Genomic DNA, 26,223 nt, shown 5'->3' on the forward strand with positions numbered 1-26,223 from the left:
AGCACATCTGACACCAGCATTCTGCCCAGAATTAGGTTTACACCCTCCCCCCAACACATACACAGTTCTGTACTCCCCTTCCCCCTCAACCAAACCTTCAGCCTCTTTCTGTTGTCCCATTAAGTCTTAGGCATTGTATCTTCTCTACTACTATTATTGTCACAAAACAGTAACGATTTTTATGTTCATAGATAAAAATGTAGCCTCTATTTTATCTATGAATTGTTGACTGTTGAAGGGATCTTAGAGTAAACAACGTTGGAACCATTTTGTTGCTTTATATAGTAGAGCTTTTTTATTTCTATACAGAACCATCTTCAAAAGGATTTCCACCAGGCTGAAACCTTTATTTAACCAAGCAAAAACCACTAAATCACAAAGAATTATTTTTGTAAGAGCACAAGGCATATATTGGCAACCATTACACACCAACAGCAAAAGAAGGACACATGATCACTGCACTCTATATATAACTCTATATATAATTCACTACATATAACCTTTGCTAAGATATTGCTAATTTTGTTTAGCCTGGTAATTATGGTCTGTCATTTTAGCATTAAACTTTACTGGTTTACTCTTTCAGAATAGATTTATTTGTAAAACTGAGGTTTAGCTGAAGTATATGCCCAATTTACTTTTTTGTGAGGATTATGAAACTATTCAACTTTAAGTAAAAGTTGAAAGTTGAGTCTGTCTGCTTGTTTTGAAGCATCAAATGTTTCATTTGGAGATGGCGTTTAAGCTTACTAGGGACCGTGGCACTGTTAGCTAGCTTTTTGCCACACACCAAACACAATGGAGTTCCCTGGTAAAAAGTAAATCCAAATCAAAGATAGCTTTTCCTGTACTGCCCCGAGTTCACCGTCTTTTTTTCCCACTTGTATTAGAGCCTTCATCAGGGTCTGGATTTTGTCCCGGGCCCTGTTCAGAGTTTGGATTATCCCCTTTTAAAAACTTCTCCATCACTGTCCAACTGTCTCGTTCATCACTACAACTGCGTCACCTTTCCTGTCTCAGAGTATTGAGGCAATTAGCTATATGCTGCCCCTACTGACACAGAAGAAAATACATTACTTTTAAAACACTGTCATTTAACAATGTGCCAAGTAATAACCAATTAAAAAAATTGGATAATATCTCACGGCACGCTGGTGTGCCACGGCACAGTGGTTGAAAACACTTCTCTAACACGTATAAATGCACCATTCTGCAGTGTCCCTGCCCAAATAAATTACCATCATCTTTCACTGAAAGCCCAAATAACCAAAATGAATATTGTAGACACATTATGACAATAACCAGTTTACTAGTATTAAAATTAAACAGAGCAGTTGTGAATGGGCTATGAAGATATAAACCTGAAGATACAAATAGAAGGCAGGATATTCTGGAGAAACACTGTTTATAATATAAAAAATGAGTAAGTATTTCTATTTTAAGGAGTATATGGTAAAACAAAGCTTTAGTCCCCATTTTGCAACGTTTTCATTGCGTTACTGAGTAATTTTTGTTCATTTAAGTAAAGTGATCTCATGTTTCAGTTTTTTCTAATGCTGTTTCTCTTAAGCAATTTTAGGATAAAGTTGATCTTAAAATTAGGTTTAAGTGAGGTCGCAAATAAGAGATTTCCATATCAACATTTAGACACTGAAATATGTGATGCGATCAACAATAACCCTGCGTTCACACTGGCAGACAACAAGTCATTTACATTTCCAAGTGTCTCTTATGGGTGTATTTAAGGACACTCACGTTGTCACGTCTGGGCGTATATCAATGTGGCCAGCTAGCGTGCTGGTTGTCAAGCTATTTGGTACTTTATTATGCTTCTTTTTCCTTTAAATATCCCTGTATACGGGCAACGATGCGTCATATTAAACAGAAAAAGAAGAAGCAGCGGTTTCATGTTCAGAACCACACTGATGAAAATAGAGATTAAGTGCTGGTAGGAACCAAAATTTCTGAGAACTGATCCTGTGGAACTGGGGCCACTGTGTTTGTGATTGGTCCGAAGAATTTGTTAGGCCAGTCGGTTTAGAATGAGGCCTCGCTGCATTATAATTCACATACATAAAGTTAAGAAAAGAGCAATTTATTGCTTGTTGCTCTGTCTGTGTCACTTGCTGCTTGTTGAGGAAATCTGCTAGCCAGATTGCAGCTACAGATCGCATCCTCTCTTAGGAAATTACCCAGAGCTTGTCGCTCTCTTGCCTGCTAGTGTGAACACAGGGTAACTCTGCGTTTGAGTTCTGGCATAAAAAAAGTTTCCTTCCTTTCTGAAACCCGGTTTTAGCACAGTTGTCATTGCACCCTTTGGCCTAATTTAATAGACAAAAAACAGTCCAGTCTACAGTGGAAAGAAGAATGGCCAAAAATCTCAATCTCTAGATCAGGGGTTGGCAATAGGTGGCCCGTGGCCCCCAATCATGAAACATCTGGCCCGTGAGGTTGTTTGAACTATAATGAATGATAATGAAAAAAATTAAAATGCTTCTCTGGCGAACTTTAGTTTACACGCCTCCCCTGTCTCTCTGTTGCGCTCGGCGTGACTTTAGTTTCCTCCCGTTCTTTTGTTTCTGCCCGTTCTTGGGCTCCCTATCTCCTTATGAGGGCGTTTTTCCCAGCCGTGTCCCAAATCACTAGCCGGGGCAGTGATAGTGTATTGGACCGTGACCCTGAGGACACAGGTTCGATCCTGCATGAGGAGCTGTGTGTTTATTTATTTATTTTATACTTTCTTTTTGGGTTTACCTGCTTTCAGATCAACTGTTCTGCAATTGGGTTCAACAACCCTCGGGGCTGGAGAGCTACTAGTCTGTAGCACTCCATCTCATTACACTGTAATTGCAGCAAAAGGTGGGCTCTACTCAGTGCTGATATCGGGGGGGATAAACGTTTTTGCACGTTACACTTTTTAGATTTTTAAAGTGTTGTCAGCCACTGTAAATATGCTATATTAGACAGACTTTCTTTTTTTTGCCATATCAGTAGTCAAAAATGTATTTAAAAAGTCTTAGGTATCATTCAATATATTAGTAAATATAATGAAATTAATTTTTGTCATATCAAAATCTTTATATACAGTATATGCCTCTCTTCATTCCTTTAGTCTTTATTCCTTGGTTCCTCCATCTCCTAGTCCTTTTGTTCTTCTTCAAACCCTGCTTTCTTTTCCATGTGCCGAGTTGATTTTACGTCATGAGCAGTCCAGGAAATTGTATTCGTCAGAGGCACTATTTGCAGTAGGGCTGAAGTTATGCCCCACTTTAGACGGTGATGTGATGTTCAGACTGGCTCTGTTTGTGCTCTTTCAGACACAAAAAAATGTGAAAAAAGAGTCTGTGTTCTAGTCCAATGTTTTTTTCTTCCCTCCTCCACTGGGCATGAGCGTGAAGTCTTTTGACGTGTGTATGTGTATTCATGTTAGAGCCTCATACAAAAGAACTAAACAAAAATGTGTTCTAGACCTGACTAGCCAGTGTAAATAATGTGTGTGTGTGTGTATGAGGTAGAGAGAGTGATGAGGAATGTTTAAATGTCTGTGTGTGTGTGTTTGTGTATATTGCTCTGCTTGGTCCAGCCATTAACAGCATTGATAAGCCACAAAATAATGCAGACTGGAGCAAGTCTGTGGGCACTGGCTGAAAGGCCTCTTTTGTGCAGGCCAAGCTAATCTTATATAAAGTGACGAGAGGAGTGTAGCAATGAGGCCAGTGAATGCACAGCACACACAGAGGCTAATAGAGCTTGACGAAGGACAACTAGCTGCCCATTCCAGTGTTCAACACATTTATGTAATGTTTTATTTTTTTTTTGCAGTGTTCTTTAGTCAGGCAAGTCAAGCAGGTCACACAGCGACCCACTTTGCTGAAGTTCTGATTTGTAAAATGGAGGATGTGTATGTGGAAGTCACTGGAATGCATCAGATTCAACTGTCAAAAGTCTTTACGCGAGTTATTAAAGATAAGTTCTAAAGTGCCAGCAGAAAGACAGCAGCTTCCGAAGGTGCTGATTGTGTTTTTCAGTTCCAGCAGATAAAAAACCAAACCTATTCCAGACTGTTTAAATGTATTCTGTGCTATTTGCGAAGTGCTGCACAAAAATGTGGAAATGCAGTCCATTTCTGTGAAGATGGACAAGTTGTGATAGGAATTGAATTGCAGTAAGTTACGACTATGCCGTCTCCTTTTTTAGTTAGGCCGCAGGAATTCAGAAGAGGCTGTTGCTTTTGAAAAGGCAGGAATGCAGCTCAGAGCTCTGGTAATGTTTTAATACACTGAGGTGAATGGGAGAACTTTCAATTCTGCCCTGCAGTGTCTGTCGCCTACATGTTTCCGTGCACCTTGTGCCAGGGTTGTGTGTATGTGTGTGTGAGTGCGGTCTCCCACACAGTGCTCTCTCCCACTCTACATTTCAGAAGTGTTGGAGGCTAAATGTAAAGCTTAGCTAGACATTTGCTTCACTACATATTATCACAGCATGCTGTATGTTTGCAGATTTCCTCAAGGAATCCAGCTTAAGAGTGTAACAAACGCATTGGCATAAACAGGTATACGTACCGTCATAGACACTACGTGCTTGCTAAGTAAAGTCTGGGGTTGTCTCTAGTACTTAAATGAACTTGAGTAATGGCAGTTGGCTTTTTGCGTGAGAAAAACATACATTTTATTATTTTGTAAGAAGCAGACCTCGATAGACATCACTGTAAATCTGTAATATAATTAATTATTTATTTAAGTTTATTTAAGTAAATATGGTTGAATAATGCTTAGATGCACTTTAACCACTTGCCACCTCAGAATAGCTTTTGAGGCTTTGTGTAATTCTTCCTGTGGTAAGTCTTACCAAAAATGATCTGGGTCTTCTTTTTGTCAACTTGGTGCACTGTGCAGCCAGATATCTGAGGAGATTGTAGTAGGGACTGGTTGGGATATCTTTAACCTAGCACCAGGCTAGCACACGGTTTCCTTCCTTAGCACAGTCCTCCTGGCCAGCTGTGTAAGTGTAAGTGCAATTACAGTGCGTGGCAGTGGACAAATAGCTTTTTGACTAAACACAAGGTGACGAAACTTAGAGATGTGCGTCTGGACAGGACTAAAATTACTGGAGGACCACGGAGTTCAGCGAAAAACAGTAGGAAAATTAGCCTGTAATGTTCTCAGAGGACGTCTGAAAAAAAAAAAAAAACACATACGTGGTCGTTCTGGACGGGAATAAAATCACAGAGGACCCCCTATAAAAGATGCCCCAGGCCCTAACTAATCCTGTCCGGATAGGGCTTATGTCAGGACAAATAGATGATCCCATTCCAGGGCTCCTTTAACACTTTCTCAACTAGTCAGAATGATCTTAACAATCTTTACAAAGCCTTTGGGAAGATTTTGGCCCAGTTAACTCTGTAGCACTCCAAGTCTTATTACTAAGTATGGTTTACTAGAAACTACAAGAACTTCTTTGCTAAGTGATTGGTGCTGTTCTTCGGTTCTAGAAGTATATATTAAAACTCAATAGCTTGTTAAGGTGTTAAACAGCTGTTTATAGTTAATTGTCCAATATGTTAGTGACAGTACATTTGTAAAAGTATTCAAGGCCTAGTAAGGTAGGGTTCTCATATGCAGCTGAGAACCCTGGACTGTAAGGTAAGGTGTTTAAACCTTAAATTCTGTGGAGTGTGAAATTAGGTCATATAACTTGAGGCTTCCATATATTATACTATATTCTTCTCCTGGAACTCTGTGCTTGAAGGTAAGTGTAGATTTGGGTTTGGGTTTTGGGGCAGGGTGATGGGTAAGGGCTCATTTTTCAGTGTCATTTGGAAACATGGCCGTGGAAGTTTCCCCGCATCTCTCTCTACTGTGAAATTCTCTTTGGAGGCAACACAAAGCATGAATGATGGTGGGTCAGGCAAGGCTGAATGTCATGAGGAGGCTGTGGTAAATGTGATCTGGGAGTAACAAAGACAGACAATGGCAGACAGGTCATATTAAATAGGTCTGTGCCGAATCGGTCTCTGTAGCAGGTACTGTACTGCTGCAGTGTTTCCTCCGACTTCCCGCTGTGCTTCTGAACATAATGTCTCTTTTTCCTGAGTCAGAATCGGAAGGTTGCACGCGTGAAAACTAAAAAAAAAAAAATTAAAAAAAAATTAAGCTACGCAAGTAGGCTAGCAGCTATCTTGCTAAGATGTTATATAAGTGTTGCTTACAAACTTGGGAGCACAGGAAAATAATAATGGTGGTTATGTAAATGAGAATGAGGTCTCGGGCAGAGAATGATGTGGCCTGTTACAGACGAGGGGGTTGTTTTAGTGTAATTGGATAGTGTGAGTGTCCCTTAATGACATTTCTCAGTTGTCCTTGACTGCTATTGTGTGTTATAATTGCCCCTAATCATCTTAAAAAAGATCCCATGCTGTCAGCCCACTTAGGTGACCCTTCGAGCATCAGTGAAAGCCGAACGCACATCACTCTTCCTCCCTCATTTCAATACACTGCCCTTGTTTTTCTCTTTTTATAAAACCTACTAAATTGCAGGAGTGTTTTTGTATTTTCTCTCTGATAGCTAGAAGGCAGCGTAGGTTGATGCTTTATTCTCATCGCACAATTTACATTTTAACTCTACATCCTGCTTTGACTGTTTACCTCTTTGATGCTCTAAGAGATGTTCTACATCACTGATCCACAGAAAGTGTTGCTTGGAGCGTGGGATTCCACAGGGAGTACATTTTGAATGAACAATTGAATTATTTCTCGGCAGTGTACAATAGATTATTCATATAAAACGATCAGCCATAACAATAAAACAACTGACAGATGAAGTGAATAACATTGATTACCTTGTTACAAAGGGGTGGGATGTACAGTACATATTAGATTGCAAGTGAGCTGTCTGTTCTTGAAGTTGTTGTGTTGGAAATGAGACAAATGGCAAGTAATAAGGATTTAAGACAGAAAATAGAAGCCTTATGTTAAACATGTCTTCAAGCAGCATTGATTTCTCTGGGCTTTGAATGCATCTGGGATGGACCATCATACAGTGGAAATGTGAACTGTGTTCAGACAAGTCAGTACTCTAGGGATCTTTTTTGGAGAAATAACAACAATGCCATGTGCTGTCCAGACTGTCCAGACTATTATAAACAAAGCCAGGGCCTGTTATGGTATGGGATTGGGTCAGTACACTTCCATGACTGCATTGCAATTACAATTTCATTCCACCTTATATACCATATTTGATGCAAATGACAATAAAGTCTTCTTGAATCATTAAATCCTTAGATTATTAATGCTGAAAAGTGCATTAAGATCTTGTAGTAATCTTTGCTGCCTTTAAGACTTACAGTATACTAGTGCATCTCAAAAAATTGAATATCATTGAAAGATGACTTTGAATAATTCAGTTTAAAATGTAAAATTGATAGTCTATTGATGTATTACACACAGAGTGATCTATTTTAGCTAATGAAAATCCAAACATTAGTATCTTGGAAAATTGAAATATTATAAAAGACCATTTAATACTTTTGGCAGTGTGGGCAGTGTGCCAAGTCCTGCTGGAAAAAGAAATCTGCATCTCAAAAAAAAAGCAGAGAAAAGCATGACGTTCTGTCACTGTAATGTCTTTGGACTTGATATAACACAGTGGACCAACACCAGCAGATGACATGGCTGATCACTTTTAGGGGGATGTGGATTTCATTTTCCAGCAGGATTTGGCACACTGCCCACACTGCCAAAAGTACCAACTGATCTTATATAATATTATAATTTTCTGAGACATTTTAATTTTTTTGGTTTTCACTGGCTGTATGCCATAATCATAAACAATAAAAGAAATAAACACTTGAAATAGATCTGACTTACTGAAATAAAGTATAATAAATAAACTAATTTCAATGATATACTAATTTTTTGAGATGCATTAGTCAATTTCTTTGAAGTGTCCATGCATTTCCAACAAGACATGGGAAGGACATGGCATGACATGGGAAAAAGTGGGTAAAGTACTGGACTGGCCTGCCTGAAAAAATGTGACGACAATCCCATTATGTTGCACAGTTTAAGACTGGGACAAAATAACTCCTGAAACACTTGGTCTTGTGGGATTTTTTGGTTTGCAGTCGATAGTACCTACAAAAAATGCTGGAAGGAAGGACAACCGGTCAACCGGCAGCAGTGCCCTGGGTGCCCAAGGCCTGCTGATGTTTATTAGAAGCCCAAGGCTTGCTGGACTTAAAGACTTATCTGCTGATAATGTCTCAGTGCCAGATATCACAGGACACCTTGGGGAGGTTTTTGGAGGTTTATGGAGTCCATGCCTTCATCGATCTTCATCGAGCTGTTTTGTCAGTATCAGAGGGACATATATAATATTAGACAGGCAGGTTTAATGTATTGCTGATCAGTGTATTGTTTTTATTGTTTCATCCTGCTGGATGGAAACAAGGTCTGGTGGTAATGTTAGATGATGAGTTCTGTATCATTGATCGTCCAATCCTCATCCCAGGGGCATTCAGTGGTCTTATTAGGCTGTGCAGCCGGGAACACAGTTCAACACAGCCTAATGCAGCAGTTTTAGATCCCTCTAGCCCAGTCCTGGCTTTGGAAATGGTGCCTTTTTTGGCTCATTTGTGGTTGCTTCTGTTTACCCTCTTCAATTGGGATTGATATTGCACATTTTTTTATAGCTGTGTAAATTCTAGTCTTATAATAGGTGACCTTAAAGTACATGTGCGTGTACCCACTTTAAGATTCTGCACTTTTGGTGCTTTAAGTGCAACCTTGCTTTTTTGTCTATGCAGTGCGCTTTGTGAGTGTCTTGCTGTGCGAGCTCCAGCTGGGCTAGGTGGCTTAACGCAAGCATGGAGCCCCAGCAGGGTGCAGTCCTTCAGGCTGGTGCAGTGAGCGGCTCTGCAGCTCAGTGTGAGCTCTCTGTCAGTGGGCACCATGTACCGGGTGCCAGACTCCCGGATCTGCTCTCCTCTTTCATTTGTCATTCAGACGTAATCATGTCAGCAGAGGAGCGGCTGAGTCCACCCATATAAATATTTATCCCGTGGCGGTGGAGAATATTCAGCCCTATCAGACAATGTGTGTGCGCGCGAGTCATGCCGCAAGTTTGTTGTGATGGCTGGAGAATGATTTTTCTCCAATTGTTGTTTTTAATATAGTCGATTGGATGTCTGTCAAGGACGATGCAAAATGAGATGCCATAATAGCTCCTCCACAAAATATGTCTCAAATATGAACTTGGTTTTTGGTTACCATGGAGAAGAGGAATTCCAGTGGTCTCACATTGGACCATCCTTAATCCTCACCTTACCACACTTTCCAACTAGGACAAAATACCACATTTTATTTAGACTGTAAACAAATTATATACTGTAGGTATATGTGAGAATATGTGAGAGTTGCATAATGATTAAATCCTATTCATTCCTTCTTGATCATCTGAATTTGGCGTTTATCCCATTTATATGATTGTCTGTATATTATATAAATTAAACTTTTTGAAAATTGTAACTGTACTATTGGTACTTATACTAAAACTATTACTACTAATCTTACTACTACTACTTTCTACCATCACTAATCACCCTCAGTACGTCTACTATGAACTATGTTTACATAAAAGACATCTGTTATTGCTGCTACTGTCTTTATTTAATTGGCAAATTAACTTTATAATTGTTTCCTGGCCCTAACCCACACCCCTTTAACAGTCGATTTTCACACCTTGCGTCAATTAAATAGCAACAGAGCTTATGAATAAATATCTATGCTGATGGCTGTGGTGGTTTGGAAGTAAGACGTGTTCAGGTAAATTTCTGGCATATTGCTATCTTGGCAATGGAAAACACAAAGGTGCGCCACTAACTCATTTGAAGCCTGACAACAGTCAACATATGGCAGACATGCCATATGCACTCAGCATGTTTTACACACACACACACACACAAATGGACACGCAGCAGTGCTCAATTCAACTTTTACATCAACAAAAAAACATAATACAAAATAAAATAACATTAGTACATGTCTTTTTCATGTTTCGAGCTGTGCAAGCCATAATTTTCCTGTTGTTACGATAGCAAAGATACACTAACATGCCCTAAATCTAGCTACTTGGTTGACGGCTCAGCTATAGATAGTTTAAATAGGGCCCTCAAAGATAATGGTACCTCTATTCCTCTATGCACTATAGTATTCACAATGTTGGATTTTAATTAATAATAAACTTTTAATCATCAATTAAATTTTACAAGAAAATGTTTTGCAATCTGAGTAAACGTGCTGTCCTGCCACACGTTTCCAGGAAACTGCAGAATTATTTTACTTTGTAAAAAGATAGTACATGAAAACAATGTGAGATAAAAAAATGTGAGGCTGCTGATGTTTGATATGGCAAGATGTTTAGTGAGTTTTATACTGTGGTATTTCCTAAAAACTGATAAGTGTCCCATCCTTACTGAAGACCCTTGTCTAATCTCCCAGGTCACTTATCCTCTTCCACAGCTTCCATTCCATTCCTTCTCCCCCCCATTTCTCCAGCATCATGAGTCCTTTTTGAGTCACTAAATGATTGCATACTCAAGAAGCGATCTCATCTGCCTCTCTCTATCCCCATCTCAACCTCTCTCCAATCGGCACACTAGCCTGAATTGCTCTCAAGGCCTCTCCATCTCCTCTCCTCTTATCCCACGGAGACGAGCACTTCAGCCTATAATATTCTCACTTAGATCTAAATATACAGCGCTGCATTTTTCAGCGCATTAAACTGACATTAATTATGCATCTCTGCATTAAGTACTATACTAGGGAGTGCTATTAGCCTGAGTTAACTTTCGCAGTTCTCTCAATATGCATTGTGGCACAAAGTGAGATATATATTGCATTGTGTACAATAAAATAGGTTCTGTTTAAAATTGTGGGATAAGACATTTAACAGCAGTCAAACCTTTTGAAGAAATGAATATTTTTCTTCTGACTATTTATCATGTTTATAAGACTACAGACTACAAAAAAACATATTTCCTCAGCTTAATAACATTTATTTTTATTTGCATTTATGCAGTTACTCTGACATGTTAAGCTGCATTACATCATGTACAGTTATAACACAAACTGGCATTTGATAGAATGTTTTTTTTTATTCGTTTACGCTTTTGTTCAGTTTTAATGATACTGTGATATGTTATCACAACTGGCTGGATAGCTTAAGCTACCTCAGCTAAGTATGGAGACAGTCTGATAAATATTATGTAAAATTAATATTATTAATGTAATGAGTCTTTAGTTCCTTTAAAAATTAAACAGTATAAAAGTTATAATGTCACTGATGTCATAAGTTACTTTCTTAAAGAAACGGTTATACCAAGATGACAGGGTAGACAGAGAATTATTGGACTTGTTTAAATAGATTTTTATGAAAATAGTTAAATGAATAATTGAAATAAATGACTAAAACATCTTTTCAAAAGCATTTTATTAAACCACCTAAAAGAATTATAGAACCAGACAGCGCTGCAGACATGGCAGAAAACCCACAGCCACATCAAATAAAAAACTGTATAAAATATACAAAAGGTTCTTTATAGCAAAGGTTTCCATCCCTTTATATTTGTAATAATGTGTTCATTCTGAATAAATGTTGTTTTTATAAAATTCAAGCAACTATGCTGAGGACACAAAAAGCAAATGACATGATATTGACCTCACTATTATTGTAGACCTTTAAAAGCAGTAGCCGCATACCCTCAGTCTGACATACCAAACATTCTAACAGCAAGAAGATCATCCTCAAAAAACATGTTTGGGCTCATCCTAGACTGTTTACTTGCAGCCCAGTCATGTCTGGGCTGTCCATAGTAAGGCTGTTTATAGAGTGTTTTGGGCATTTTGGTCTCTGTTGGCCCGAAAGTGTTTCTCTCCTGTGTTCTTGTTGTATCATTCCAGGCTGAGGTTGAGGGGGGAGGGCTTGTCTATTGACGGGGGCTTCTTGGAAGGGGGATACATGTTTGAAGAAAAACCCTCGGCCTCCTACTCAAAGGCACTCTTTTTTATCAGCTAGCACAGCTAACCACATGCAATGCATATAGAGCAAACAGGAACAGAACAGCAAGCAGTGAGTGCTCGTGTGTTGGCTGCAGCACCGTGGCTTTTCATAGTGACTGAGTTTAAGTGTATTGCTGGCACTAAAATAGGCACATTTGTTTGCCTGGAAAGGGATTTAGCTCGGGTCAATGAGTGGGATAACGCTTTTTTTCCTTTTTCTCACAATTTGGCCGTTTGGATTTTGGTTGATTTGATGCTGCACAAGCAAGTGTTGCCACTGTTTCTTGGTTCATTGCATTATGAAAGCAGCACAGTAAGAAATATGCATGGTAAATAGTAAATGTGTTAATAAAAAAACATATTGAGCTCTGCTTTCCTCAGGCAGTGCAGTAAAACTACAGACTATTAAGTGTAACTGGGTGAAGCCACCCTGTTATTTTCATTGTGCAGGAGGTTTATTTTTAATTATCAGTTATATAGTATGATCATAATGTTCTTTATGCAGCATTGAGGCCAGTTTTAACCAATAACATTTCAAAAATCTATTTGTTCTGAATAAAAAAATGTGCTTTCAGCAGTTTGTTTTTGAATATTTATTTTATCATATTTTCCAGCCAGTCACCCAGCTCAAAAATCTAGCTCAAGGCCTGTTTTTTTTGGATTGTATTAACTATTTTTGATGGTCAGATTGGTTGAAAAGCTGCTCGTCTAGATGAAAACATACCACACCCTTTACTGGTCAGCAGTGAGATTAACCTTGGCCAGTATAGTGTCATGCTCCCCTGCTAAAACATCCAACTTACGATCAGGTTTTACTGGCAGCTGGTTCCAGATGGTATATGCTGGTCTTTGATGGTAAAGGTGGTTGAAAAGCTGCTCATCCAGAGGAAAAACATTATGCTGGTAAGCATAGTCATATTGCTGAACAAGCTTGCTCATATTGGTAAACCAGCCGGGTGATATTGGTATAAAGCAGCTTGGTCTTATTGGTGAACCAGCTTGGTCATATGGGAGAACCAGCTTGGTCATATTGGTAAAACAGCTTGGTCATATTGGTGAACCAGCCTGGTAAAACAGCTTGGTCATATTGGTAAAACAGCTTGGTTATATTGGTGAACCAACTGGTCATATTGGTGAACCAGCTTGGTCATATTGGTAAACCAGCCTGGTAAACTCTAGTCATATTGGTGAACCAGCCCAGTCATATTGATAAAACAAGTTTGTCATATTGGTAAACCAGCTTGGTCATATTGGTAAACCAGCCTGGTAAACCTTAGTCATATTGGTGAACCAGCCCAGTTATATTGGTAAAACAGCTTGGTCACATTGGTAAACCAGCTTGGTCATATTGGTAAACCAGCTTGGTCATATTGGTAAACCAGCTTGGTCATATTGGTGAACCACCTTGATCATGTTGGTCAATCAGCTTGGTCACGCAGGTATAGACGTCTTAAGTTTTAAAGTTGCTTCAAATAGGGCTTTAAGCAGTAGTATATAAAAAACACTTTTGCATCCAAGAAGAAGCGTGAGGAACCTTTTAAAGGTCTAAAGAACCTTTATTAATGTCATGGCTGTATTATCATATTGCTGTTTATCAATTGTTTATCAAAGGTTCCTTTCTCTCTATTAGATATCACTTCTACAAACATGGTTCATAGTGGCACCAAATGTGGTTATTCTATGGCATCACTCAAAGAACAGTTTATAGCACTTGTATTTTTAAGAGTGTAGGTAGAAGAACTGAGCTCTTCACATGCACATGACATCCTGCAACTGTGAGAAATGTGGGCGGAATAGGTTTTCTGTTTCTACTTTCACCAGAACAGCATGGATGAGCCGTCAAACCTCACAGGTGGTGAAACCACAAAGAGAGCACATGACCTCTGTCAGAGTCGCATGATTTTCAAGGAGATTCTTTTTCAGCACAGCACATTCCTTCGAGGTTGCAGGTGTGACATCCTAATTTGTACTGTCACAATACTTGTTTTTATAGCAGTAGAATGGATTTTCAAATGTCTCTGTCACCTATTAGCTTTTGGTTTCTCTAAAAGAGGACATAACTTAAGAAGTGCCTTCAGTTTTTAATTGAAGGCCACCTGGAATGAATTGAGGTCAATGAAGAGTTTGTTTAAAATTTTTAATCCTAGTCTTGAGGAGCCCAGAAGTGGTTACATTTGCTGGTTTACATGAGGTGCTCTGTGCAAACAAAGTAGAGTGGAACAGAAAGCAGGGCGTGGTCATTAATTCCAATCATATTACTGCAGTCACACACTTAACCAGCTGTGCTTAGTGCAATTTCTATTCCCAAAAAACGCTTCATTAGAGAGGCAGCGCTCAGAGGGCTTCACTAAATAGAAGAGTGAGGACTGCACCAAAGCATTTATTTGCCTCAATTTGTTTGCAGTACTCAATTCCATTATTCTGCTACACCAAAGCAAAATATATGGGCTATTCACTGGAAAAAATACACAAATTCAAAAACACTATGGGGCGGTTTCCCAGACAGGAATTCAGTTTAAGCTTAATCCCTGTACAGGAAATGTTGGACACTCTTTCTAATAAATTAACTCTGCTACTTCTGGTTCCGCCCATTGTAACCATGATGCAGATGTGCAAATTTACACACACATACAGACAGAGCTTGTCTAGTCTTTTGAGAGATGTATTGTCAGTAGAACAGGACTTTCTGGAGCAGATACACATGAACTATGGCACAGTGCCTAATGCCAAGCATGGGTTAGAGGGGTTTTAAGCACCCCAAAATTGATCTGTGAAGCGGTGGAACTGTAGTTGGCCACCTTGACGAATCAAATCCTCACAGCAATGCTAAAGATTCTAGGAGCCCTCCATGTATAAGAGATGCAATTACTCCAATAAATACAGGATAAACACATTTTAATATCCTTGATTTTTGATAATCAGCGGCAACAGTAACAGTGTGACTTGGATTGGCCTTTAAAAATAGCTTAGATGCAGTTTTACAAGCCTATTTACAACCCTGTTATTTTGCCTCAGAATTACATGCTGGTTTGAACAGGGTTATTGGCTTTGCTTTTACAACACTGTGATAGATGAAAATAGTGTCAGAAAATAGCATAATTTTGTAATTATATATATATACGTATATATATATATATATATATACGTATATATATATATATATATATATATATATATATATATATATATATACGTATATATATACGTATATATATATATATATATATATATATATATATATATATATATATATATATATATACAAATTGGCCCATTTCCCAGCAATTAATGAATTCCCATATGCCATGGTAATTCCATTCAGTGCATATTTAAATACTTGTCTTAACCCTTTTATAGGAACAGTTAAGGGAGGAACTGCATAGGACTGGTTTTGCACTCTCTTATGAAGCTCTACATCTTTTCTTAATTATTTCATATTCATGGGTTACCATAAATATCATAATTGTAATTAGCAAGGCCATCATTCCATGACCCACTGGAATTGCTGCACATTTTCAAAATGCATTTCACCAAATGATTAGACTGCACTGGCTGGGATTAGAGAGGCTCCTTTGGGTTCTTACCACAATAAATTGAATTTCCACAAATATTCCACCAGTTATCCTTGTTTCCATGCAGCTTTATTTGGTGGTCCACCCCTCCTAGCACTACACAGTGTGCTGTTTTTAGAACTCAAAATGCACATTGAACGCTAACTATTGTGAGATTTTTCTTCTTTTCCTCTGTAAAGGCAAAAGCTGCTAATAACTGACACTGAAAGAATTAGAAGACGTTTATATGACTACAGTCAAATCCTTATTTAATTTGATTTTATGAATAGAATAAAGCCAGACATCTGTAATACATGCAGTTCAATTCAATTCAAATGTATGCTGATATATACTGATACTAGGTTTTCCAGTAGAAAGAAACACTGTTAAGCTAGAGCTCCAGTGTAGTGATAGATAAACATTAATGCAAAGATAGATGTTAGATAGACATTAGTGCAAGGCAAACACGAGATACATAGCCAAAGTACAGTATAAAACTGTGATTGTTAGTGTGTCGGATGGAGGCTGTGACAGAGTTATTATCTGCCACCATATCTTAATGTGGACATTGTGATTTAAATGGGACATTTTAGATACACACAGCCACATTATGGTTAAAATAATCTTTATTAATTAATTAAAACTCTGTTTTGTGGCTTAAAACTGTAATTAGAATTAGGTATTTTATTGGCCAGAAGTTTTATTTGTTCTGATGTGTTTTAGCAAACAATTTTAACTAATTATTCTAAGAATGGAGGAAATTATACTTATTTGTGTGTTTTTGCTGTGGTGGATCCCAACCATATCTTCATTGAGTAAGAAAACATTTGTGTTTGTTTTGGGGGAATTGTATTAACAGGTTTCCCTCCAAAATAGCAGGAGGTGACATCATAATGCTTCCTGTTTGGTGCTATTTAAGGCCTGTAAACTATGGGCTAGATTTTGTGTTCAAGCCTAAGGACAGGTTCCTGTGTAAATTTTATTGTTAAACAACTTATAAACACTACTGCTACTTGTAAATATGTTTTTGTTTGATAGTGAAAAAAATGACATTTTATTTATTTATTTATTTATTTACTTACCTAATTACTTACTCACTCATCTACTTACTTACTTACTGAAATTAAATAAACCCTTCTCTCTTGCATCTGATCCAAACCATTCTCATATACGTTTATATATATATATATATATTAGGGCTGTCCCTAACGATTATTTTTTAAACGATTATTCTAACGATTATTTTTTTCGATTAGTCGACTAATCTATTTATTGAGAAACATATTTAAATAATTATTATTTTACGTTTTAAAGCAAACGATAAAATACTATATTTATATATAATAACAACAACAACAACACAAGCCTACTAAACCAAACCCCACACTTATAATCACTTACATGTACAACACGTTTAGATCTATAACGCTAAAAATGAATAAGCTCCCATACACCACAATCGTGTGTTGCACTGTTTTCTGTGACCGCTAGATTTTGTGACCACTGGCAAGTAGTTCTCAGCAGACCGGTGCACTGGCCGATTCGAAACGTGTTCGTTTCTAATGTTTACCCCGACTGGCCAAAACGGTTCAGTTTAGGGCTGAGGGTAAGGTGTAGGTATAGAAAGCTTCCGTTTTGCCAATGAACGCTCATAACCGTGAGCACTGGTCACAAAATTCCGACGGTGACAGAAAACGGTGTAACACCGCAGCGCCGACGGCGCTAGCTAAAATAACTTAAGGCAGCTAGCTTAGCTAAACACCTGAACTTATGAATAATGCTACTGTTTCTGGAAACTGTGAAATGCCATGCACAAATATAAACCAAAACTGTATAATTTCTGCCTGTGGCAGGTTTAAAACCTTTGGTAGACAGCCTTAAGTCTTTTTAAGGACACCCGCGGAGACCCTGATGTAAACGGTAACTTACTGTGTGACCCTGTTGACATAGTGCTCCTGGATGTTTGCGCTTCAAGTGCTCCTTTTGCACATATGGCAGAGGACCACATTGTTGCCCTTTTGCGTGAAATGCTCCCAAACTTTAGATGCCCGCTGGCGTTTTTTTGTAGCTGGAGATTGCTCTCCGGAGTCCATGCTCTCTAGAATTTAGATTCTCTGCCCGAACCCGACATGACCCGAGGTCCGACCCGAAATCCGACCCGGGCTCCAGAAAATAGTCCGAGATGTAGGCGTCTGTTTTTTAATTATATTTTTATAAAAAAAAAAATAAATAACGAAAATAACGAAAACTGAAAGTGAAACTAAACTAATTTATTTATAAGCGCTGTTTTCACTACCGCAGTTCTACAGCGGGGGTGTTGTGCCGATTCTGTCCGCGAAGCGGGAGTCAGATTCAGCAGAGAGTCGGATTCGGCACAAGCGCGGCAGCACCTCGCGCTCCGCGGTGTCAGTTGTAAGCGCTCGCGCTAGCCGCAAAATACGGCAGAAAACACTGAGGGAGCTGCAGAATTATGTATGGGACTAGAATATGAGCTCTCACCAGAACAAGCGAATCTCTCTCTCTCTCTCTCTCTCTCTCTCTCTCTCTCTCTCTCTGTGTCTCTCTCTCTCTCTCTCTCTCTCTCTCTGTGTGTGTGTCTCTCTCTCTCTCTCTCTCTCTCTCTCTCTCGCACGTGAACTCCTCCGCGTTTGACTTGCAGAACTGTGTTTAGCTGTTCTTAAAAATCATTTTAATTAAATAATAGTTCTATGCTTCTATGTTGCCGTGTTAATTAACATATTTACGACGCGCCGACGCACGTTATGCAAATCGATGTATTTTCGTAATCGATGACGTCGATTATGTCGACGCGTCGCCCCAGCCCTAATATATATATATATATATATATATATATATATATATATATATATATATATATATATATATATATATATATATATATTATAATATATGATTTTTTTTTCTTTCCTTATCAATGTAAAAGAAGTCAATGTAAAAATAGTTTATTTCAGGTAATTTCGAAGAATTTCTTTTAGTCCATTCATCAAAAAATGTTGTCAGTGTGAGGGACAGTTTGTGTGTTCAAATAATGTAGTAAGCTAAAAATCCAGAAAATCGAGATACTTGTTTTCCTTTAGACAGTGACGATATCATCTACTTCTTCTAAGTTACTGTGAAGCTCATTTCTGTATGTTATCTGTGTGCGCAGGAGCAGTTTCCAGAGAGGGGCGAGATTCTTGTCTCGGCTGAGGATCTGGAGCTGGTGCTGGAAGTCGAGCTCAATCAGTAAGTTTCCCACTCAGCTCAATTACTAAGATTAAGAATCATACAGACATTGCATGAACTTTAGTAATATTCAGATACATAATAAAGCCTGACAATAATATTTTATTTACACAGTATAGCAGCTTTGATGAACACAAAGTTGCTTTAAAACAGAATAGATACAGGAAGCATCTTCAGAAGCATTTTGAAGAATAAGCAGAGAAGTGCAGTTTTGGACTAGGATGAGGAATTCCAAGGTTTGGTGGCTAAAACAAAGCCGCATATAAGGACACACACAGCATTTGAAATTCAGATTTCAGCTCCTGCTAAGCTGTAGGCTTCAGGGCCTCTGCCATTGGTTCTCAGCAGGAACAGACAGTTGCCATACTACTTGGCAACATTAGTTTAGCCCATTCTTCAGCTGTCACTGTGCTGCCAGCTCTTGATGAAATATACCCTTTGTTAATAAGGATTGAGGAAGACAGTCCTGGCATATTATGAGAACTATCCCTTATTGTAGAAGACACTTGAAAGATCTTTGACTTGGAGTAACTCTGCAGGCAAATTTAACCCATAGGAGCCAGTGTTATTGCTTTTGTTTAGCTCTGCTATTCAAATGCAATTTTTGTAATTATGTCTTGTAAGTTAATTACATAGTCTGCTACACAATGGGCGGCATTTATATTCAATTTTGCTTATGAATTGACAGCACAGACAATAGCAAAAACATGGCTCAAGACCAAAACTGCACCCTTTATTTTTAAATCAAATTTATTAAATAAATATAATTTTAATTATAGAAAAATATTTTACATAAGAACAGAAATGTTATGTTGATTGACAGTCTGATTGTTTCAATGAGTGGGTAATTATTTTCTTGTATATTGTTGTGTGTTGTTATGTATAAATAATAAACATATTTATTTTGTTTCGCATATTAATTATGAATTTAAGTAGGGATGAACAGAAATGGAAAATTATGTCAGAAACTGAGCAAAATAAAAACATTTGATTCAAAACTCATCACTGAACACAGGTTTTAATTACCATTTGCCATTTTTTCCACAATGAAATAAATAAAATTGGTCTAACATATTTTTGTCTTTTGAAAAAGCCATTAGAAAACTACAACTTAAATAAATGTATTATCTGTGTTGCTTTTTAAAACATCTAACATAAAGGAAACACTGCCACATAGCTTACAAATCAGTCATTGTTCAGTATAAATGGTTCCATCTTTTTTACTTATTTGTATCTGCTTTTTTAGGCATTTTCGCATATTTTTCCAATATTTTCAGTTGCCAAATATATAGCACATCCCTATTTTTAAGGTTTTAATTGTCTTTTATATTTTTTCACAAACGCAACAATGGTGCTTATGTTGCTGAAAGGGGCCCAGCTGCATAATGAATGTTAATAGGAGGAAGCTGTAGTACTATGCGACATTTCATCTGATTCTGGGAAGGCAGCCTGGACATTGCAGACAGACTGTAAATGGCTTCAGCTGTAGATGATGTGACAGGAAAAACGCCAGCCAGGTAGCTCCATCACAGGCTGATTGATTAGCAAAATGCTGACACGCACAGCTGCGGAGCCCTGGTGAGAATGGCAGCGAGGAAGCCTCGGAGGATGGATCGAGTTTCCGCAGAGACACAGGGCTCACATTAATGTCACTTGGCAGAGTTTATGTTTGTGTTAACCCCATGCGATGACTCGCGTTCCCTCACTGTCTCGTCTGCTGTGGTTCCTGAAATGTAGGTCAAATACTGCAGCTGGAGGCCAAAAGGAACCCTGAGAACCTTTTTTGGACTTCATCAACTCAAAGTACTTTCCCAAGCAGGTCAAAGTGAAGCAGAGATATGTTAAAGGAGGAAGCAGAGAACAGAGGGGTGGCTAAGAATTTAGATCACGTCCTAACTTTAATGGGTCTTGGGATTGGGGAATAATCTCCAGGGCTGTTTGATGAATTGACTCCAGTCAAGACTTTTCTTTTTTCTTTTTACCCCACCCCCATTATCTTCAGATATAATCATAGTCTATTCCCAGCAGCTCTCTGCCCAGCGCACATCATCAAAATCTGGACTAATGGTCACAAGCCTACACACACTTGATGAGTAAACTCTTGTCCCTGACACGAGGACACTTAGATTCCAGACCATCCAATACTTCCATAACAAAAGCATATTGAAGAATAAGTTAGCAGTTCTGCTACTATTTAGCTAGTGCTGGCTAGTGATAAAGACGTCACTGTAGATAATGTTAATGCAGGTCAAGCAGTGAAGCTTCGTGTTTTACTGTCAGCAGAACTACACTCTTGTTGTAGTTGAAGGGTTTTACATTGTACTGCACAAACACAGACATGAGACTTTTTTTTGGTGCTATGTATTTCCATTTTAAGAAGGTTTTATGTAAGACCATAAAAAATCCACTAATCAAAAGACCTCCTTAACCAACATTTAATTTAGGGATGCACCAATTTTTTGGCAACAGAATATGCTTATGCTTGCTGAATATTTGGTGGATCTCCAATTCAGTTTTTTGATAAAATGAGGTGAAATATTCTTTAAAATAAATAAAAAATAGACATCTAAAGACCACTTCAGTTTCTGGGTCAGATTCTCTGATTTTGCTTAGTTTATAGGTATATGTTTGAGTAAAAGGAACATTGCCGTTTTATTCTACAAACTATGGACATTTTTGTCCCAAATTTCAAATACAAATATTGTCATTTAGAGCATTTATTTGCAGAAAATAAGAAATGGCTGAAATAACAAAAAATATGCAGAGCTTTCTGACCTCAAATAATACAAAGAAAACAAGTTCAGAAAAGTTCAGAAATCAATATTTTTTTCCAGAGCTGTGTACAGCAGGTTATTTTTGAGATAAAGGAACAACTTAAACATTCCAAAAAAAAAAAAAAATTTCTAAACCTGTTGCGTAGCTTAATGCCCACACTCTTTAGATATCTAAAGATATTATCATATCAGAGATAAATAAGTGAACAGTAGTATAACTATAAATATTAACTATTGGTAATAAGTATTAACTTAAATGATTAATATGTGATTTATGATATAATAATATATGAATGAATAAATGATTTTTATCATTTTTTTAACTATTTAATAAGATGAGCAGGGATGGGATACGTTTATTCTTTAAAGAGATATAGAATGATTGGGGATGCTTTGGGAGTTTGGAAGTTTAATGCCCATATTCTCATTACATTGCATGTGGCAATTACTGGGGTCCAAGCACTACATATCATTACAAAGCTATTGGAGCACTAATGATGGGCAATGTTTTAGACTGTCCTTATTTATAATAGCTGTAGGGTCTCAAAAGGAGATTTTGGAACATGGCCTCAATTTGCATAGTCAGTGAACTCGGTGAAATAAATAATTACACAGCAATTATTCCTGCATTTTAGTCTCAGGTTGCAGCACACTTTTCATGTTCCAGGTTTTCTCAGAGGAACGGTGCTGACAGACTCTGCTCCTGTGGTTTGGTTTAGGAACTTGACACCTTTTCACTGCTCAGGAGTTTTCATGTGTGAAAATAGAAAGATGCAAGAGGAGAAAGAAATTAAACTCAATTTTATATGCTAAAGTAGAACAAATAGCTTAAATAAAAAGCAAAAATAAACGTTACTATGTATAAACCAATATCTCTTCAGCACCACTACCGACATTATATATTTCGCCTATTTTGGGGACAAAGAGGTCATCTTCTTAAAATCAGTGTCAGTGTGTGCTTTATTCTGTTCCAAATCCAACCATTTTTCTTAAGAAAGGCATATTAGCTATGTATGCTTAAAAACTGAGACATACTCATTTTCACGCTTCTCTCACTCAAATGAGTTTTGGGACTTGAACAAAGCGCTCAGCTCACTCTGGGCTTTACTGTGTGCTTTTAGTTAATGATTCAGAGTTTGTTTTTCTTAAGCCTGGGATTAGTGTGCTAAGTCAATAAACGCTGCGTTGAGTCAACAAATCGGAGGAATTGGAAACAGTACATTTGAACACGGAGGAGCAGCCTTGCATTAAAGGCACATTAGTCAAGATTCAAGAAACACTGCCTCTAGTGGATAAGCGTGTGGGCTTGATGAACAGCGCAGTTGTTTTTGTTTGTTTTTTATTTAAATCATGCTACCCAATAGTCTATATTTCCCTTCATGGTTGATGCAGCATTTGCTTAGAGTGGGCATCAAACACCTGTGTCAAGGCCAGGGGTCTTAAACTCAAATTACATGGAAACCACATGCAGAGGGCCAGAACTCTTCTCAATTAGAAACTTTCCCCTCTGAATGATTGATGCTATCATACAGCCCCTGAGATATATCCTTGCCAGTCAGCAGTTCCTCTGTCACCTCAAATTGATCATTTATTTCTTTGACAAATATAGCATCATGCTGTGAACATACAAGCTTAGGTAGAGTGCAGCTAGACACCTGATTGGCTGTAACACCTTATACTCCCTGATCCGCTTAGTAACTATATTAAAAGTCAGACTTTTTCAATACGAGGTTGCACAGGGGGAGCAAAGGGCACAGGATATGAGCAGCCTGAAGCATGCAGTCTTTCAGAAACTGCTTGTAACTGTTCCACCGTACACAGTTTCCCTGCTCTCAACTTAGCTTGCCTCAACTTGCTGCATAGCTTTCTCTTTTTGCTGAATAGAAAAACTGATGTAGGAACAGAACTACTTATCTCTCTCTTTCTCTCCCTCATACGTAGCATATGGAACTGTATGTTAGATTGTATAATAGTGGATTAGATTGTGTTAAAAACTTTTGTTTTTTTGTGTTTGTTTGTTTTTTGCTGTAAATGGTGAGCTAGCACTTAAGCTGTGTTACCTGTGTTACCTGTAATTATGATGTAAGATACAAAGATGGTAAAAGATTTTAAAAGTTCAGTCAAAGAATCAATCAGTCCTCTTTTTATACTCTGAATACATTGCACATTGTAGCTGAGCATAAGTGTATGAGGTTTCCTCATATGCCAAATGTGTGCTTTGTAGACCAGTAGTTAAAGACCCTTTACTTTACTTTCGCTATCTACTTAATGCGTTAAGTACAGTTTAAGGGCATTTCACACCTGTAGTTCATTTCAATGGTCCGAATCAGTTGATGAGTTTGTTCACTTGGAGCGTTTTCTCCCTCTCTTTGGTTTGGTTTCACACCAAACCAAAAATGTGCACAAATAAACCATGCGAGCACATTGTCTCCTCTGATTGGTCAGAGCTGTCTGACATGGGAACAAGAAAGTTAATATTGCGAGAAGATTTTGTATTCTAGCATGCAGTGTGAAGCTGCTCTAACACAGAATGCTAATAAAATTCTGCTGAGCTTTCAAGCAAAATGTTTTCCAATAGGACGTGCAGTGCAGATGTACGCGTAGTAAATAAAGTTGCTTGGCTGGCGATCAGTGAATGCAGCACAGACTGCACATGTGAACAGCATGGAACAGAGACAGCATTTGTTCATAGCTGTGGTAACTAATTAGAGTTATTTGGCTAATATATAAGATTAAACTGTGCCTTATCTGCAGTTTAGCTCAAATAAAAGGAGTATATTTGATAGCTGGTCGGATCGAGATCAGATCACGTTCTCACCACAATCAAACTGCTCCAAAGTTTGTTTGGAACCGGACCGAGACCACCTTCTCTAGGTGGTCTCGATCCGGTTGTTTTGATTCGCACCCGAGTGTGACTACTGTTTTCACACCTGCTCAGTCGAACCGCACTAAGGGTACAAACTAACCAGAGTCCGTTTTAATTGGACCAAATAGTGCTGGTGTGAAAATGCCATTATTATATCATTTTAGTTTGTTGTTTGTGTGCTAGTTTTGAGGCAGCGCAGCATTTGGCCAAAGTGATACTGGTTGCTTACCAAGTTCTACCAGGTTTTTCTAATCAAACAGCAGGAAGGCAAGAAGTGTAGTAATTGGCCGTTAAGGAACGTCTCATTAAGTGACTTTCTTGTTCTTAGTGTGTGCTTAATATTATGGCTAGATTGTTAGATTAAAAAACTTTAAAGCACAGTGTTTATAATGTTATAAGTTGTAAGTTGTATAAACTAAATGTGGAAACTTGAACATATTAATGTAAAGGAACATTATTAGCCACTACTTTTCTGCTGTATCTATAGGTTCATAATACTAAATGACATTGTTCTTTTTGTCAATAGTTACACCCCGCGTCATCATACTTAAGAACAGATTACTAATTAAGCTGTTTGGTCTTGTACCTGGGAATCCTCAGTCTGCTATGGATCACAAAAGAAAAAAGCTGAAAAAAGCTGGTCCAGTGTAGATGCAAGGATTCAAGGATATGCAAGGAAATTCGGTAAACAAATAGCCCTTAACTATGTAATGACTAAATAAATTAAATAAAGCCCCCTCAGTCCATACCCTGCTGCTCTCTTTAAAATAATTAAAAGCCCCCAACAAATGTGAAGCAATATAACTGTGCAAGACATAATAGCCTTTTTTCTAATACACTTTCAATCAAAACAGAATTAATTTTTTGGGCTGTTTTTGTGATATTATAATATGAGGTTTGTAAGAGTTTCCCTCTAAAGACGCTTGTGCCCAGCAGCCTTGTGGGACAGTGATCTGCCCCAGCTAGTTCTGCCCTGACCTCCAAAATATCCTACAAAACAGATATTCTAGGAAAGATGATTTGTGGGAAAATCAGTTGAAGTTTGTTGTCTTCCCTTTAAGATATTTGAGAAACAGAAGTTGAGTAGATAAATATAGCTGGACCTTATAGGTCAGCAGTTTTCTGTATGTCTAAAAATAAAGGTGCAACAAAGGGGTCTGTAAATGATCACACAAGCAATTTTTGGTTCTGAGTTTGTTAGCAAGGTGTGAAGAAATGTTAAATAGATGAGGAATCTTATTTCATCTTATTTAAACCTTTTTTTAATGGTTTTCATGCATGTGTCTCTTTTACAGAAATGGTTCTTTATAGACCAAAATGTGTTTTATATGTTTCTTGGTCCTGTAAATAGTTTAGTGGCTTCTGTGCTTTAGCAACTCTGAATAGCTCTTTTGCATTTATATCATAGATATAATGATATATCATTGCATTTATATTTAGATCATATTTGACCAATGAGGCACAAATGTGCCAAGCTCTGCCTCGTCTCTCTCAGTAATCTATTAAACTTCTCAAAATGTGATCTCAACCATGTCAAATCATAGTTATAATATAGCATATTATATATTGTAGGTTTAATATCACAAACAGTACATCTGTTTACCAAGGTGAGACAGTGTGCAGCATGAAATATATTCATATGAAAGCCCAGTTCAGTTAAATAAAACTTAACATAAGTAAATAAAAGCAAATTAATTAAGTATTGTCAAATATAAAGTATAGGTTCCAGT

General features: G+C 37.8%; 1 protein-coding gene across 3 annotated transcripts in view; it reads left to right on the top strand.

Moving 5' to 3' along the window:
- Nucleotides 1-26,223, top strand: part of adam19a (ADAM metallopeptidase domain 19a) — a 138,936-nt gene that overhangs the window by 22,392 nt on the left and 90,321 nt on the right. For all 3 annotated transcript variants that reach the window (XM_007242048.4, XM_007242047.4, XM_015603985.3), the window contains exon 3: nt 18,777-18,853. In XM_007242048.4, the coding sequence (XP_007242110.3) occupies nt 18,777-18,853 (77 nt within the window). The remainder of the gene's footprint in view (nt 1-18,776; nt 18,854-26,223) is intronic.

This window comes from Astyanax mexicanus, chromosome 8 (assembly GCF_023375975.1).
Source record: "Astyanax mexicanus isolate ESR-SI-001 chromosome 8, AstMex3_surface, whole genome shotgun sequence".
Lineage (NCBI taxonomy): Eukaryota > Metazoa > Chordata > Actinopteri > Characiformes > Acestrorhamphidae > Astyanax > Astyanax mexicanus.